General features: G+C 34.8%; 1 protein-coding gene across 1 annotated transcript; it reads right to left on the bottom strand.

The window, feature by feature from the left end:
• Window positions 1–407: 407 nt before the first annotated feature.
• Window positions 408–15973, bottom strand: LOC126977048 (gamma-taxilin). The gene is made up of 7 exons (XM_050825711.1): window positions 15827–15973; window positions 13419–13769; window positions 11278–11475; window positions 8781–9065; window positions 6727–6900; window positions 4837–4950; window positions 408–2309 (listed from the first exon to the last, which is right to left on the bottom strand). Exons 1-7 carry the CDS (start codon window positions 15866–15868, stop codon window positions 1632–1634), a joined length of 1842 nt encoding a protein of 613 aa, XP_050681668.1. The 5' UTR covers window positions 15869–15973; the 3' UTR covers window positions 408–1631.
• Window positions 15974–18634: the final 2661 nt, after the last annotated feature.

Genomic DNA, 18634 nt, shown 5'->3' with positions numbered 1-18634 from the left:
AAAACCTATTTTAATTAATATTAAAATAGCAATTATAGATTTATCATATCAACGATCACTTCTCTTTCTGATGATGTGCTTTTTATATCGTTCATATGAACAATTTAATAATTGTTATATACTATTTAATGCGACAAAATGTTGGTATGTTGTTTAATAGGCGCTAGTAAAACATACCCATGCAATAAATGTAGTCGACTTCCTAAGTTACTTTAGAGTTTCGAGCCGAACAACAGTGAAATCCGTCGAAATATATTTTGCATTTAAAAAACTGTTCAATTGTATTTATATGTATACCTTGTGTCCCATGAGAATAATGAATACACATGTATTAGCTTATAAGCCAAATAAAATAAGAATATTTAATACGGTTTTATTATTTTCACCTAATAAATAAAACACATCGGTCACATAGAAAAATCTATTATTTATTGCAAAAAACAGAATTGACTTCTTCACTAAAGGAAAATACGAAAAGACCTATTTACAAAAGTGAGGTAATTTAAAGTATGAACTTAATAATAAATTCAAGGTGTCGCTAACATATTTGTCTATGATCATACATGGATTAATACTGGCACAAGACTAAAAAAATATTGAAGAAAACAAAACATCCGAGTATCCCAAGTATTTCTTTTTATTTCTGTTGTGGCCTTTGCGGAAAGGTAATTTAGCCAATGTCAGGTTGGCCAGCTAGTATTTTTTTATGAAAATAAGGGACGAGACGAGCAGGACGTTCAGCTGATGGCAATTGATACGCCCTGCCCATTACAATGCAGTGCCGTTCAGGATTCTTGAAAAACCCAAAAATTCTGAGCCGCGCTACGTTCATCACCTTGAGACTTAAGATGTTAAGTCTCATTTGCCCAGTAATTTCACTAGGTACGGCGCCCTTCAGGCCGTAACACAGTAATGTTTACACATTACTGCTTCACAGCAGAAAGAGGCGCCGTTGTGGTATTCATAATATAGCTGCCATCCTGTACAAAGGAGCCTCCCTCTGGTAAACTGGTAGTATACAGAAATTGTACGATGAAGATGAATTTTCTGGTAGTGTTCATAATTGTTTCAAATTAGAATTAAATTACTTATCTCTTTAACTAGAGGTTTAAATCAAGCACAAATACAAAACTACCCACACAAAACAAAATAAAAGGTTAATATTTTGAAATACCTTAAAAGCGATTAAACTTGTTGAACACTTTGAATATGTCCCAAATACCATAAAGGTTGTTCAAACTTACTTGTACTCAAAGGTACTTGTTCAAACAAAAAACATGGACAAAATTTGGATACAATTTGGATACGTGACAATGAAATTGTATACTAACACCATTTTTTTATCATTCTAACATATGTTTTTTTTACTATCAGCGATAACTCCACTAAATACTAATTGAAAACCTAAGTTGGTTCTACTAAGATTTGTCATCTAAAACCTTAAATTTTGAAAAATCATACTTAAAGTCAGATAGAACCAGAATATTATTATTAAATGATTATATAATTCGATCAAAAGTATAGCATCTTATAAGTGGCATTATTGCTTGAAAACTGGGGACTCTCGAAGGAAAACACTTATTGAAATATTGATATTCAGTCTAGTTTATATTCGCAGAAATCACATCGATCTATGATGCCTCATTTGTTTTTGTATCAACAGTTTCGCCCTTATTGACAACACTATCTAACGCAGCTGGTGTTTTTTCGTCATGTTTTTCATCATTAACATCATTCGAAATATTATTGACAATGTCATTCTTATGATTTTGTACGTCATCTACAATGTCATTCTTTTCGTTTATTATATCATTTACTATTCTATTTCCTTGGCTTAACACATCACCGTTTACAACTGTTGTATCTGTTGTATTCAATTTGTCATCTACAGCTTCTAACTGTAATTGATTCGGATCTGTAATTTCTGAAGTAACTGTCGATATTGAAGTTGCGAGATCGGGGACTACGTTTTCATTTGTTGTTGTTTCTTGAACAACTTCTAACTCACACAAATTAATGTTCGCTATATTAACAGCTTCCATGAGATTCCCTATTTCGCTGTGAGCATCTTCAGGGCTTGAATTTCTAGATTTTTCTTCAGAATCTTTAATTTCGCCAGCACCTGTTTCTGAAACAGCCGCTGGTTTTTCTTGTGCCTTATTTTTCTTTTTTGATTTAGACTTTTTCTTAATTTCCACCTTAGGAGATTCCTCTTTTTCTTCACCCTTGTTTGTTAATGTATTAAATTGTGTTTGCAACTCTGCTAATTTTTGCTTCAGTTGAACACAGTTAGCTTCCATTGCATCAACCTGTAATAAAATATATTAAATTAGTAATAAAAATAGTTTAGTATCTTTTTGGATTATGCAAATTACGATTTACTGAGCAATATATATAAAAGTAATAATGTCGAATAACCTACATACAATTTTGCTTCTTAGATATGATTACGTAAAATATACAGGATGTTACAGAACTACCCGTAAAGCCGAAAGGACGTTAAATGGCCTTATAACGAGTCCATTCACAATATTTAAGAACCGTAGTAACGTTGTATAAACTACCCCAGAAACATAAGAATAATATTATTATTTTCACTAATGTGCAAACCCTATTTCAGTTAAATTAAAGAGTACACTACACAGAATTTACCTTCATTTCTACCTACAACAATAACCAAAACGAACACTTACTTATCATAATAAAATTTACAGAAACGGCTCAAAGTGTGCTCCGCCTTGCTCAATACACAACCTTGCTCATCGGGATATGGCTTGTGTGGCATTTAGCACTATCGTCGGTGTTATTGATTTGAAAATCGATCCAACACGCTGTTCCATTTCGGAAACCGTTGGGCAATCGAATAAATCCACTCTGTCCTTCACATAACCATTTATTCCACTTTGACATTTTTTGAAGCCAGTACTTGAGTATAATGACATCCTTGTATTGAGGTAGCGAACATTTATGAATGAAAAAATATAGAAAAACTTTTAAAGTAGACAATTATTAGGTAAAATAGGCCTTTCTGTTTAATAATCTGGTAGCCTGACATTACAGCTTAATAGGGTTGACAAAATTTTCGTCTTTGATAATTAATTATATTTTTACGGGGTATTTTGTAACACGTTGTATATGTATTTGGACATTCTTCAGCGAGACTGGAGCAAGTAGGAAGGCTTTATAGTATATTGTATGGAAATTATTATTACAAAAAAAAAATTGTTACGCAGCAGATCTGAACAGAACAGATGCATGAACCTCAATAGGACTATTCCTTTTTTATATGACTATATATATAGTGTGTAATGTAATGATAACTACTACATTACACTAAAAAAATAAGAACCTTTCCTAATTTTTCTTTAAATTATAATAATCAGAACCTCCGGAGATAACATTAACTGATGCTACCAACTAAGCTAACAGTCCTATATAATTTTCATTTAATTTCATCAGCTCTTTACATAATCCCAGAAATGAATGAAATAACAAATTGTATCTAACGCAACGTTGCTTTTCGGTATCATACACACTAAAGTACCCCTTTACTTGTATAATAAACTTGAATGGCTAGGGCAACGCAGTGCTCATAATATAAAGACCAGATCTGCCTCGCAGATATTAGCAGTGCCCTGGCATCATTCAACAGCGTTCAGGGATAGTTTTTGATACAGTGCTACTAAGTGCTGGAATAATTTACCGCCATCATTAAGACTATTAAAAAATGTTCATAATTTTAGATTGAAATATAAACAAACTATTTTAGAATCATTATATAATAATTATCCTTGATGTGCAATGTATCTTATAAATTAACACAATTCTGTATTTTTATCATTATTTAATGTTCACCAATATATTTATAGTACCTTTATTATATTATATACAGTTACGTGCAGATTATACTATGATTTATTCATTTATTTTTAATTTATTACACTACTTACCTTGATACCTACGCAAATTAATTTGCAAAGGGAAGACTGAAAGAACTTTCTACTTAAAATGTCACGAGGGGCTGCTGAAAACTAGTGTTGTGTTGGTGTCTTCTGCACTGACACAACAATATACTGAGTCAGCTCCTTTTAGCAGGGAATCACGCTCACATTGTTATTTTTATTTATTTATTTTTAACGTTATTCAATTATGTATTTTAAGATTTTAATAAATATTGTAAACTAGCTGACCCGACAGACGTTGTTCTGTGTATAATAAATAAAATAATGTTTTTATATAAATATGTCAATAATATATCATAACATCAAAAATTACTTCGTAAAATATGCACCCTGCTGTCGTAATGAAATTGTTTCACAGCAGAACTGTCAAACCGTGCGTCAATAAATTCTCTAAGTTCTAAATTCTCTATCAAAGGAAAAACAAATTCGTTGTTTTTATTTAATTTAGCAGCATTTTCATATTTATTCACCTTTTAAACCTTCTCTGAACTTCCACAAATAATTCAAGACCTAAATTTGCCAAATCGGTCCAGCCGTTCTCGAGTTTTAGTGAGACTAACGAACAGCAATTCATTTTTATACATATAGATTATTGTGTTTTTGTGTGAGTGTTTTTTTTATTGCTAATAAAGTGTTTATATTCTATTCTATTCTATAATATACATTGTTTGTACACTAAAGTCCTCGAATGGCAAGATGGACCAAAGATTCGGCTCAGATCGCCGGAATACGGATGAGGGCAGCGCAAGATCGTCGTGGAAATCTTTGGGGGAGGCCTTTGTCCAGCAGTAGACGTCTTCCGCCTGATGATGAGATGAATGATAGATTGTTTAAATGGTATGCAATAAAGTGGCTGTCTATCTAATAAATCTACCTTGGCATCGCTGGCGGAGGGCATAGGCGGTAGCGTAGCGGGCAGCGGGGCGGGCACCGGGGGACGCTCGATGCTGTGAACCTTCAGCGTGTTGAGTAGCACTGTGCGCTCAGCCTTACGAAAACAAAAAACATTCATTAATTTAACAAATCATCGACAATGAAAAGGCCTAAACTATCTAGATAATTTATACGACCAGATACTATACACCAGACTTCCTGATAAACAACCGATGAAAACAGGCCAGGATTTTACTTTAGTGTGCCTGCCAAGCTATGTCTTATACTCGCGACTTGTATGTCAATTTATGATAGTGTGCGTGCATTAGCAATCTTCTCCGAAACACGCTGCATCTATTGGTACAAGAATTATTATATTCGAAGGAAAAAACCGTACATACATTTATTAGAACAATAAAGATTCTTGGGGTAGATTCTGACGTCACACTCCGCTTCAACCAATAGCATTGCGTTTCGATGTTTTATATTTCACGCGTATTTATTGCACTTTTGTATATTTAATATTTATTATTCAGCACAAATTTAATAAAAATAAACTATTTAACATAAAATGAATAATAATAAAGATTAGAAAAGATAATATTTGAACTAAATATAAGTTACATGCATATTATTATAAGAAATACAATGATATATTAACTATTACACGTCAACTTGGCAACAAGCAGCACCCGTTCACGAGTTGACGCATGGACCAGCCATCGCTCCCTTCGCACATATTTGAATAAAAGAGACTGGTGAGTGTCAATCTTAAACTCGAATGCTGAGAAGCCTCAACAGTTAATCATAAGATCAACTCGACATATGGCTTGATGAAAGTATAATTCAATCAAAAAGTCTTCCGATCACTTGATATAAGGGACCGGTTTTAATGACCTCGTCCTCCTTCCCGATATCTCTGGAAGCATAAGGCCCAAAGACTTGATATTTGGCTCAAAGGCTTTGCCCTGTGTTTCCCCGGGGAATAAAAAGAATAGTGAAGTCCCAGGCCCAAGAGTGTCGTAAGAGGCGACTAAGAGGACGCTTGTTGCACAGTATGCCGGCTAGATTATGGAAACCACAACGAGCCTTTTTCTGCCGTGAAGCATGTGAAAGCATTATTTTGTTTCGGTTTGAAGGTACCTAGTGAAATTAATGGGCAAATGAGACTTAACATCGTATGTCTCAAGGTGACGAGCGCAATTGTAGTGCTGTTCAGAATTTTCAAGTTCTTCAAGAATCCTGAGTGGCACTGCATTGTAATGGACAGGGCGTAGCAATTGCCATCAGCGGAACAGAAATAAGTTTTTGTATTATTTATTTTTCTCCTTGGTTTAGATTTTAAACTAACTATATTTTTTTTATTATGAACACACAAATGTCTGTCGGGTCAGCTAGTTCAACATTTTTCATTTCTCTAGGGAACATAACAATAATTAGTTATTATAATGTTGCCTCACTTGCATTACAATCTAGCCTTCTATTAGGCTAATTAATAATAATAATATATATAAATTAATAATAATAATAAATTAAACTAAGAATGTCCATTAACACATTTCTTAATGTCTCTATTAAGGGGAAGTCACTTTGTTCATGTGTCTTTTATAATATCAATTTTTTTATATTGTATTACACTAATTCACTAGCACCACAATAACTCAAATGGTTTTGTTAGTTTAAGTCTTCTTACTATATCAGTGTTGTCAAGGAGCTGGATTGTCTCGACGTTCACGTGATGGTGAAGTCTATGTTGATGAGCTTCAGAGTAATTTTGTATTATTTTGTCAACAAACTCAATGTAAAGGTCCCGATAGAGATCGCTAAGCTATTTCAATACAAATGAAAAATTTAAAAATGTACATTTATAGAATACATATTTAAAAATCACCTGCAATGTTCGACACAGGCTCTGCATCTGAGCGAGATGCTTATTAGCTATGGCCACCTTCTCCTCCCGGTTCTGCATCTCTCCGCACATTTCCAGCAGCGCTTTCTGTGACATCTCCCATCGGTTTTTCCACGATAACGACTCTTTCTCCAGTTTCTGGATCTTTTTTGCCATCTGCAAGCAATTAATTCAAATTTCAACAACTGCTTTACGTTTTACATAAAAGTTTTGCCTCAAAGTTTTAAATAATATAATAAAGCCTGTTTACAACACTAAAGGGAATTGACTAAACGAGGTTTCGTCTTGTCCTTTTTAAAAATAAGTCCTTTTTTTAAACAAAATTCTATAAAAAACGAAGCCGGACAGAAATGTTGTAATGAAATAAAGTACTAGACATGATTTTTTTTATTTCCTTTAAATTAAATTTTTAAATCAAAATCAAATATTATTACATTTTTATAACAATATATTTAAGCATATAAAAATATAGCCCAGTGGTTATTAACCCTGCCTACTAAACTAGAGGACCCAGGTTCGAATCCCGGTAGGTGCAAACATTTATATGAGAGATATGAATGTTTGTTTCCCAGTCATGGTGGATGTTTATATGTATGTTTAAGTAAGTATATTGTATTAAATATACCGTTGTCTTGTACCCATAATGCCTAGTTTTGGGCAAAATAATTTGTATAATAGTGTGTCAATATTAATATTATGTTTTAATTACAATAATTAAATAACATTCAAAGTCTTCAGCGAACAAGGAGATTATTCGATTCGAATTTTGAGACTCAAGACTCGAAGACTCAGGAATGGTACTTTACCTACGTAGGTATCAATTAGTGACTACAACGCATGAACGAATAACTAAGGTGGGACAAATTGTTGTCTGGCGCGACTTCTATAAACTATTATTTGACTAGGTGTAGTGTAATCGGTAGATATATAACTTAAGAATGCATAATTGTATAATATATTGAGCCTATTTTTAATGGTAATATGAATCGATCTACAATCAGAGAATATTATTAAACTTTATCAAAAATACATAAAGCTCTGTTCAAACTGAGGCGAAAAACGCGCGGGACGCGGGACGGAAGTCGCTCGCGCCGATTGTGTCATCTAACTTGTACGGACGTGTTCAAATTGACGCGAGCTCAAGTTGAAGCGAAAAAAGAGTGGGACGCCCGGTGGGATTGTTTGATCTCACAATGCATGATGTTTCTCCACTGAAGAACCTGAAAACTGACACGCGAGAAGTCGCGTCAGTTTGAGAGGCTAAGCGAGCGAGCGAATTACTCTAAAACGCGTCCCGCGTCCCGCGCGTTATTCGCCTCAGCTTGAACAGAGCTTTAGAACGTATCCTAAGCTCTGGAACATGTTTAACCTGTTTATCTTAAATACGGCCATCAACATATTTAATTATTATTCTACTAATTAGGTTATTTTTATGAAGGCACATCATGTTACGGTGTGAAATCAAAGCCCTTCGGTGGTCAATCTCCTTTGAAATAGGTACCAAACACGAACCAAATACGCCACTTTGGAATTAACTTTGAAATATTTCATACTCTACATAGTATATATAAAGAAACCAAATTATCAAGTAATTAACTCATTTATTATGAGATAACGACATAAAACTATACTTTCTCAATTACTATACAATAACAACCTCCCAATAACAATACTCAAACAGAAACACGCTTGGCAGGCGGGGTGGTGATCGCAGGTGATGGTGATACTCTCTCCGAAGGATGCTGCTGCACATCCTCGGTTCTTTGTATCCCTTAGTCGCATCTTACGACACCCACGAGAGGAGTTGGGGTAGTACGACACGACCTGCACGACGACAGACATGGTTGCTAACAATGGGCCTTATGGAAAAGCTCATGGTCACTCAGAAAGCGAACGAGAATTGAGGAGATTAGTAGGAGAACCAAAGTCGGTTGTCTAACAGCAAGAGACTCTACTTAGACGTGTAAATTATCTAAGTTTATAATACATATTACTAAAAATTATAATATTTATTAAAAATAAAATATAAACTCTACCTTCTCCATTTCCTCTTTGAAGCCTCCAAACACCTGATTACTCTTCACAAGCGCATTCTGGAACTCATCATATTTATCAGTATAAATCGCCAGTTGACTTCTCAATGCTGACTCATTTCCTTGCAACTCCATAATTTTGACTTTGTATTGTGCAATTGTAATTTTCATTTGTTCAGCCTCTTTTAGAAGGAATTCCTTTTCGGCTTGATGTTCAAGTGCAGCCTTTTGAAGTTTAGCATCAGAAAGTTGGGCTTCAAGGGTCATTTGTTTGGACATTTTTTGCACCTGAAAATATTATGTTTTAAATTTTAATCAAATTTTTTATTTTAAATATTTTGTTTTATATTGTAATCATAATAACGTCAAAAACATGATATTATCGCGAAACTGAAGTGGCAGTGGGCAGGGCACATAGTTCGACGAACAGATGGCCGTTGGGGCAGCAAAGTCCTTGAAGAATGGCGACCACGTACCGGAGGACACGGAGTTGGTAGGCCCGCCACAAGATGGACCGACGATCTGGTCGAGATCACCTGAATACGTTGGATGAGGGCAGCACAACGTGGAAGTCTTTGGGGGTCTTTTTTAGGCCTTTGTCCAGCAGTGGACGTCTTCCGGCTGATGATGATCATGATTATAAGAGAAGAGGGTGGAGGCACAGATGTCGGCTGACTTCCGCTTCAACCGTTGACGAGTTAGGGGCGTTACTCTGTCCAATTTCTGTTCAAATATTTTAGTCGGTGTCATTATTCTTGGAAGCTTAGCATATTAATTTAATTTGGTATTGAATTATTTTTCTATTTAGTTTTTCAGTTTAATTAGTTTATGTACATGTTACATTGATTGATACAACCTATTCAATATAATAATTCTGCAACACCTCGTAACAAAAACTCTATGTATATCTAACAAAAACAAAATTTTTAACTGTGGAAAGATCACAGAGAGCCCTTTTAAAAGTAATATTTTTAAGACAAGAATCTATCGTACTGAACAATTATATAAAGACTGCAGCGTACTATTCCTTAAAACTATATTTCCTTCATGTTACTCTTTAAATGTTATTATTAAGACAAATGGTGCTAAGCCCATTTTTGCAAAACGGCAGTTTACGAAACAATCAGAACATGTACATACAATCTTATAAACGAAAAATTTGAAATCTATGTTATGTCAAAATCAAATAAACTTTATTCAATTAGGCTTAAGCTAAGCGGTTTTGAATAAAAAAAACCCAAAGTGGAATGAACATGTAGTAGTCAATTAATAAATTTTCTTATCAATGAATTATGTTGAAGCGGAAGAGCTATTTAACTATAAGGAGTAAATGTTTAAGGTTACCTTCTTAAAACTACAGGTGCCTCAAGAAAAGTAACAATTACATAAACACACACACACAGATACACACCGTATCCTGTTCTTATAAATATTTTATTTTGCTATATATTTTTATAGACTTAAATTATAAGTTTTGGTAGTGTAAATATTAATTGATATTGAAGAGTGTGGCCTTCTGGCACAGGTGATCCTCACTTAATAGAAAGTCACATCATTTGCCCCTGAACGCTTATGGAAGTATAAAGGAAAGAAATTTGTCTGTGGTCCGCGGTATGGCAAAGAGATGACGCTGAACAGTCGTTGCATAAGTGTCTCTCTAACTCGAACCATATGCGTTGCGTTTCGAAACCTATACTGATATGATTTTAGTGTAGAAAGTACTACAAATACATTTTAAAATTGCGCTTTATAGCGTCAAAATGTATTAAGCATTATGTCCTTTTTAGTACTTACTAAAAAATAAACTGATAAAAACGAGTTATGAACGCACTTCCTGTTTGATTTAACAGGATCACAGAGTACTTTTTTTTTAATTCGTTCTTGCGAATTATTTGCGGACTTATTGCCTCGTCTATAGTATTTTCATTTTCGGTATTTATTTCAGAATTTTGTTTTACAAAAAAGTCCAGTAAAGGATTCTTATATCATTCTTCATCAATTCCATTTTCCATTTCTGTTTGTTTTCACTATTAAAGTTATTAACAAAACGATTCACTTTCCGCTCAGAAAGTAGCAACTTTAATTGAATCGCTCACTTTGACACATAAGCTATAGGTTGAAATATTACCTCATGGTATGAATGAATGTACGATCTAAAACCGTTTGCGATTTAATTTCCGACTTGATTTGACATCAACCTAAATTGGATCGGTCTTATAACGTCGTGGTATTAAAAAGCAATGCAGTTCATTTTAGGTCGTCAACTGAATCGCAATAACAGTACATGGTAGGGCCACAGGTGTTAAGGGATGTGATGCCAGCCATTATTATTTACTATGTCTGTACCATTTTTGTTACTCAAATAAATGTTTTCCAAATTTCATTTTACAAAACATAACCTACAAACCTACCAAACAACTCCAGCTACATATTGACTAGACAGTTTGCAGGAAAAGAAAGAGATAAAAAAATGATAAAAAATTAAGATAATTATAAATACCTGTTGTTCTCTTAACTGATACTGCTGCATAATACTCTTAAACTTCTCCGTCATACTGATGTTGTCATCTCGAAGCTTGGCATTCTTCTCGTTATTCTGCTGCAACATAGCTGTGATCTCCGATAGTGTACTGTGAAATTTTGCTTGAGTTTCCTTACGTTTCTCCTCCTCTTCTCTAATTTTAAGTAGAGATTCTTCCTGAAATCATATTGAATTGTAATTGAAATCCTTTTTAGAAAACTGAGTGATAGCAGGCCTGTCTCAATTCCCGTGTGGGTATCGAAATCGTAAGCCTGTTCCCTAGGGACTCACGAGTGCTCACGAGCGAGCAGTGACGCATGCGCAAGCTTTGTTCGTCACAGCTACTTCACCGATCATTATTGTTATGAAATTACGATTCATGATCGCTACCTATCTATTACCTATACTAAGTAAATTCAATGGTTCTCTTTCGTTTTTCGTATTTAGACCAAGAGCTGACCGCAAATAAGTTGTTAGTTATTGTTAATATAATAAGTAAAGATTACGTGTGCAAGTCTAGCTCGCGTCGTGTTTCTTTTCAAGCTGGTGTTCCAACTCAACATTACTATCTGCAAGAAATGTAGGTTTGACAACGAAAGAAGATTGATTTAGGCGCTGTTTCACAATAAATAACATAAAATTTATTTATAATACGTACAGATATATACACTCATGGACAATTCTAGTGGTACACAATGAAAAAAGGTTTGATTTTTCTTGCAGTAATTATTCTGTGTATTGGCCACAAACATAAATAAATCCTATAAAAAGGTATAGTTTTAGAATATTTCTTTTTTCTAATTTTATATGTAGTGTTTTTCTATACTGCGAGAAATATCTCAACTTAAAATTTGAGTTTAAATTTTATTTTATCTAAGTTTTGCTTTGTTTGCCTTGTGCCAATCAATACGCAAATAAACTGAGAATGCCAGATCTAAATTCCACTCAAGTTGCTAGGGCTGTTACTTTAATTGTAACTGGGCATACCTACGAATATTCAAATCTATGATACACCGAGTTATCAAGAGGTATCACCAGAACGGACGTTTACCAGACTAAAAGGACAGCGACGTAAACGGAAAACTGTGACCAGGGATGACCGTTTTATCATTAACAAAGTCCTTAGAAACAGAACCTAGACTGTTCTGAAGTAAGAACGAAGCTCCATGAAGTTCGAGGCGTAACAGTAAGCACAAAAATAAACTGACAATGACACTTGACACGCCTGCCAGTGCCAGTTCTTGCCACGTGCCATGGAGTAGCTCGACTTGATTTTGCTCGTAATCATGAAAATTTGGAACCACGAATCTTGGAGTCAAGTTCTGTTCACATATGAGTCCAGATTTTGCTTAAAGCCAGATGATAGAAGGATTAAGCGTGGACACAACCGGAAAAGTTCAACATCATTGGAAAAGAGGCATATGGTGGAGGGTCAGTTTCATAACTCATATAATTATGAGGAGGTATTTGAAAGGAGGGACGTCCGGAACTCTGCGTCATCAAGAATGGGACATTAACGCCGACATGATATGTGACTGACATTATAAAAGAAATTGTAGTACCATTAGCCCTTTTATTATGAAATGGCTTTGTTTTTATGGATGATATTTCACCCCCATTGCATGTGGATATCAATGTTATGAGGTAGCCAGCACCCTCGCTTGACTTACACCCTAATATATAGATAGATACCCTAAAATAGAGCATGTCTGAGACAAGCTTGGGAAACAAATTAAGAAATCCTGCCCACATTTGTATTAGGCAACTTAAAATTGAGAAGAATCAGTTTAACTTATAGCCCATGTTAGGACCACAAGTCAAAAAACATGAAATGTTGGATACAAAAAAGTTTGTGTTCTTTTAATTTTTACTTTACTGTGGTTGATTTTTTTAATTGATCAATAATTTTCGTGACCTTTGTAATTTTTATAAATAAAACTGAACAGAAGTTCAAAAATATTTTGTTTTAATATACACTTTCTGTTGTGTTCCTCTAAATTTGTCCATAACTGTATATAACTCACACTGATTTTAAACATACTTGTCTATATAATTCTATTTACTGCCAGGCCTTGCTTTTGATATATTGATCTGAAATATGAATTAAACAGAATAAATACCTTTATAGCTTTATTATGCTTCTGTAACTCCCTGCAGAGATTTTCAAGTTTAGACTTAGCCAGTATTGTTTTATTATTCTCAAACTGTATGAGCTCTTTCTCCTTTACCATCATATTATGTCTCTTGTCTGATTGTTTGATATAAAACTGAAGTTTTCTATTCTCGTCAACACTTTGCACATATTTCTTAGCTACATAAGCAAGCTTCTCATCAACATTATGCAAATTAGAGTTTGAGTTTAAGGATTTCATAAACAGTTCTATATTTCTATCTTCACGACTCGAACGGTCTTCTTTTTTATTCCTTTTGTTAAATTCTTGCGGCTCTGCTGCAGGTGATACTTCTTTTTCCTAAAATATTTTAATGTTATATTAAAAACAAGAAAGGGAAGCAAATTTCATATTAGATCTAGGCAACTGCTAGGTTTACCAACACACCAAGGGGTTTATTTAAACAAATTTTTATTATAATTTTAGCTGAAGTGGAATTCAAACCCCCACCCCTTGAAACACTACTCCATCACACTTAGCCCAAGTGTCATTAGACCTACACCATTCTTATGTGTTGGTGTGTTAGTTCAATTCTCCAGTTATGGCTTTTTTTTATAGAATAAAGTGATCACCACCGCCCACAATCTCTTGCAACAACAGAAGAATCACAGGTGTGTTGCCGGCCTTTAAGGAAGGTGTACGCGCTTTTTTTTTAAGGTACCCATGTCGTATCGTCCCGGAAACACCGCACAAGTAAGTTCACAGGCCACAAGTCCTCGACCTCAACCTATGTGAAACATAGCGGCATTAGACCGCTACTTCATGCCAGTATTGTGTGAGTGTGGTAATTAACCCGGACGAGTCTGGCCCAATCGTCATGCTGCATTACTCTCCCACTTCTTCTTCGTGGCTTTATCTTCAGGATCTACATAAGTTATTACTAGGAGTATGTCTTCATAGTGCATAGGTTTAGTTATATTTTCCTTCCTATATATGGAAACACTATTTGAGAGGCATTGACACTAAATGTTGCACTATTGTTACTCTCTAAGATTTTTTTTATATATTTGGAAATTGACTTAAGATATTGATCTTTATATTATGAAAAACATATGTTACTCTTAAACAGATTACCCACATTAATATTATATACAGATTTTTATTTATATCACCATTTATGGGTTTGAATCCATGCCCTCTGGAGATAATGGACTAGAGAAAAACAGGCAAGAATCTCAGCTAGTTAATTTCATAACACATTTGTTTTGTACATCTTGTGGAATCATGTTATGAAAGCATACAGATCACCCAATAAAAGACTCACTACTTCAGCCTAACCATGTAGTAGGCATAACAAGTTTAATGTTTGTACCTGGTGTCAACATTATCACCATAGTAATGAGAATGAATTAATAAAATAATTAATGCAGCAATGAGCAAAATTCGCCTCTCATTCACTGATTTTATGTTCTCATGTAAATGATGACTGTCTTAATGAGAAATAAAGTTCTTTTAACTAATAGTAAGGCTTTTCTTATGCAATGTATATATGCTTTTACAACATGATCCCAGAATATGTTCAAATCAAATATATTTAAGAAATTCAAAAGAATTGTTAAATAATGTATATGTGATTAAGGTTACTATAACATTAATAACTTTCTTAATGATACAAAATGTTATTGTGACATGAGTTTCTTGCACCCATTCTTCTCAGGTCCGAGGCATACATGTTGGTATGGATTTTAAATCTTACTTTGAATAAAGATATTAGAATTTTTATTTTAATCAGAACCAATTATTTTAATAAAATTACACTGATATTCTATGCTATCTTTTTATTGGTGATGAGGCTTTAATAAGTTACATTAGGAGGTCATATTCTCCCAGATCCTAGATTATTTTAGTGAGCAGACTGTATTCACTAAGCATGTACAGGAGATCCTTCAAATTTTTCCAAAAGATGTGTAAGAGTGAGAATATTTTGTACATTCCTGAAATGAATGGAAACGAGAGATTGTTATTTAAAGGTCTCAAACTGCTGAGGTGATAGAAGTTTTTTTTTTCAGCATATCTCCATAGTTACCAAAGTATTATTTTAAGTAACTGAAACCAAAAGAGCTGGATTTAAATAAAAAAATATTTCCTTTGCCATTTATGAGAAAACGTGCTTCAGAACAAAAATATCAAAAACATAGCATCTGAGAATTCGTCACAGATTCGGTTAACTTTTAGTGCACTTATTAAACCGAGCCAGTAGAATGGCTTATATTTGTTGGTTGAGAATTAATACAAGTAATTTCTACACCAAAATAGTAAACAGAGAGAGCCGAAAGAAGGCGACATTTGATAGGCCTCAAATTCTATTTTTAAACTACTGAAAGTAATAATATACTAAAACGTATATCTTGACTTACGCTTTTGGGACTTTCTCTAGATAAATCCTCCACCACTTCCATTTTGATGACTTTGAAGTAAAAATATAATTATATTTAATGAATAAATACTTTGCAAATAAAAGCAATTGGCAAAGCGATCGTACAGGTAGGAACCTACATAGAGAACTTAGCAGTTGATATGTTGACAATTGACATTGATTAGTTAGTTTCTTATATTAGACAAAATTTTCTTATATTTGTCAAACATTTGATATTTAATTGAGAACTTGGCAGTGATCATTACCGTAAACATTAGTAAATTCGTTAAGCACCGATCAAATATCAAACCCTTGGAGGTCAAGCTTAGTGGTCTACTTCAATAGGAGACATTGGCTGAATTTTGGTGCGGTTTGCTTACACAGCGGTAGGAAGAATGGAATACTGTAAGACACCTAGGTTTAAAAAGTAGAAGCTGGAACTATTATAGTGATCACACTAAACTAAATTCAATAAATGTTCAGAGACCTCAAACACTTTTTTAGGAAAAATAAAATGTTTGTTATGACCAATGATATTATAGTATTATGTCGCTTAATCGCCTAAATGGAAGCAATTGGTCACTAAGGTAAGATGCACTAATTACGTAAGTAAAGTAAAAAAAATCAAATAGGTAATTACATACCACAGTTATGAAATCATGAATTGCAATTTTTTTTAAATTATTTCTCTAGGCGTTGTTCCAATGAATTTAATAATTTTTAATAAACAAGTGCGTACTGATGTGGGTAGCTGAATTATCAAACTACAAAAACAAGTTTTAGGGTAGGTAACGGACGTGACGTGAGAGTGCTATTTGACTTACGTAGGAGTTTTTTCAGTAACACTGTACCTTTCGGTTTATCTCTTTTAATAAGCAGAAGAATCAATGGATCATTTTCTTCTTCTCCGATTATCTCATTGTAATAACCCTCATCAAAAAGGCATTCATAAAATCTATATATATAAAAGAGATTTCCACCGGTAATTGACTCATCACCAAATCTCAAAAACTACAAAACCTACAAACTTGGAACTTGGAATGTAGGTTCTTTCTAGGACGTAGGTGTCAGCTAAGAAACGGATTTGAGAAACTTCTACCCAAAGGGTGTGATAGGAAGGATCGGAGGTTTTATGAAAGTACACCTTTCGATGATTAAGCTATTAAATAAAATAATTGTTATGCTAATTAGTCATGTAGAAGAAGGATTGTTCTTCTTCTTCGTCGGATTACTCTTGACAGAGCAGTCGTGGTCACGTCGAACGACGAACGATTCTACGCCAGTTATCCCTGGCTGTTGCTTCTCTGGCACATGTGTTGAGGGGAGTATTGGTTTTTGATCTGGTCTGTCCAGCGCATAGGGGAGCGTCCTCTTGACCTACTGCCGTTGACCCTTCCCTGAACAACAAGTCTCTCTATGGTATGCTCTCCACGTCGCGTGATATATCCGAAATATCTGAGGATACGGGCTCTGACTATAGATGAAAGCCTTTCCTTCACCTTGAGCTCTTCAAGTATCGAGACGTTTGTGCGGAGTTGTGTCCAAGATACTCGTAGCATTCGTCTCCAACACCACATTTCTAGTGCGTCAATCCTTTGTCTCTCTTTTTCTTTGACTGTCCATGTTTCGGCACCATATAGTAGTATGGGAAACACTAGAGATCTTACTAACTGAACTTTAGTAGCTTTGGTGATATTCCTGTCCCGCCACATCCTCGTCAACTTCTGCATTGCAGATCTGGTAATAGCAATTCGCCTTCTAATTTCGTCTTCCGAGCCACCTGTATTAGAGGCCAGTGATCCTAAGTATATGTGTGACTGTACAACCTCGCAATTAGCAATCTCGACTATATCGGGTGCATTGTTTTGACTTCGATCGACAATCATCATTTTTGTTTTCTGCCGGTTTATTTTAAGGCCATACTGGAGGCTGGCATGCTCGATACGATGTAATAATTCAGCAATGTTTTCCTTAGTTGTCGCTATTAACGTGGTGTCGTCGGCATATCGGAGATTGGATATGTTTTTGCCGCCAATTGGTATGCCATCTATCCAATCTTCTAGGGCTATCCTCATAATGTGCTCCGTATAAATATTGAACAGAAGAGGCAAAATGCAGCCCTGCCTGACTCCTGCAGAGGGATGAAGTGGGTCGGACGTGACATTATCCACCTTGACTGAAGCGGAACCATTTCATAAAGGGCTCTGAGGATTTGCACCAAGTGCTTGGGCACTCCCTTCTCTATGAGGATCTTCTAAAGTTGTGGCCATTTAACAGAATCAAATGCCTTTTGGAAATCAACGAAGCATATGAAAGTCGGTCTGTTGAATTCCTTTGCTTTCTCTATTATTTGTCTCACAATTAGGATCTGTTCTCGTGTACCTTTGCCCTTTACGAAACCGGCCTGCTCTGGTGCTATTTCCTTCAGAATATAAGCCTTCAGTCTTTCGTTTACTATATGGAGTAAAATTTTGCTGGCATGTGGTATGAGCGCTATAAAACGATAGCTATTGCATTTCGTTGTAGACCCCTTTTTGTGTAATGGTATGAAAACAAAGTGCGTCCATTCCTTCGGCCACATCCCGCTCACCCAAATTTTGTTGCATATAGTGTGAAACATATCTACTCCGAAATCTCCGCAACATCTGATTGTCTCTATTGGAATACAGTTATTTCCAACTGCCTTCCCTCCTTTTAGATGGTTGATTGCAGCTTTAACTTCTTCTCTAAGAATAAGAGGTTCCAAGTCCTGATCTTCCGGTTCAGTGGAGATATAGCTGCGCGAATAAGGGTCAAAGAAGAGCGACTG

Source organism: Leptidea sinapis, chromosome 2, assembly GCF_905404315.1.
Source record: "Leptidea sinapis chromosome 2, ilLepSina1.1, whole genome shotgun sequence".
NCBI lineage: Eukaryota > Metazoa > Arthropoda > Insecta > Lepidoptera > Pieridae > Leptidea > Leptidea sinapis.
The sequence above is the reverse complement of the archived record's forward strand: the minus strand, read 5'-3'. Positions and strand labels throughout refer to the sequence as shown.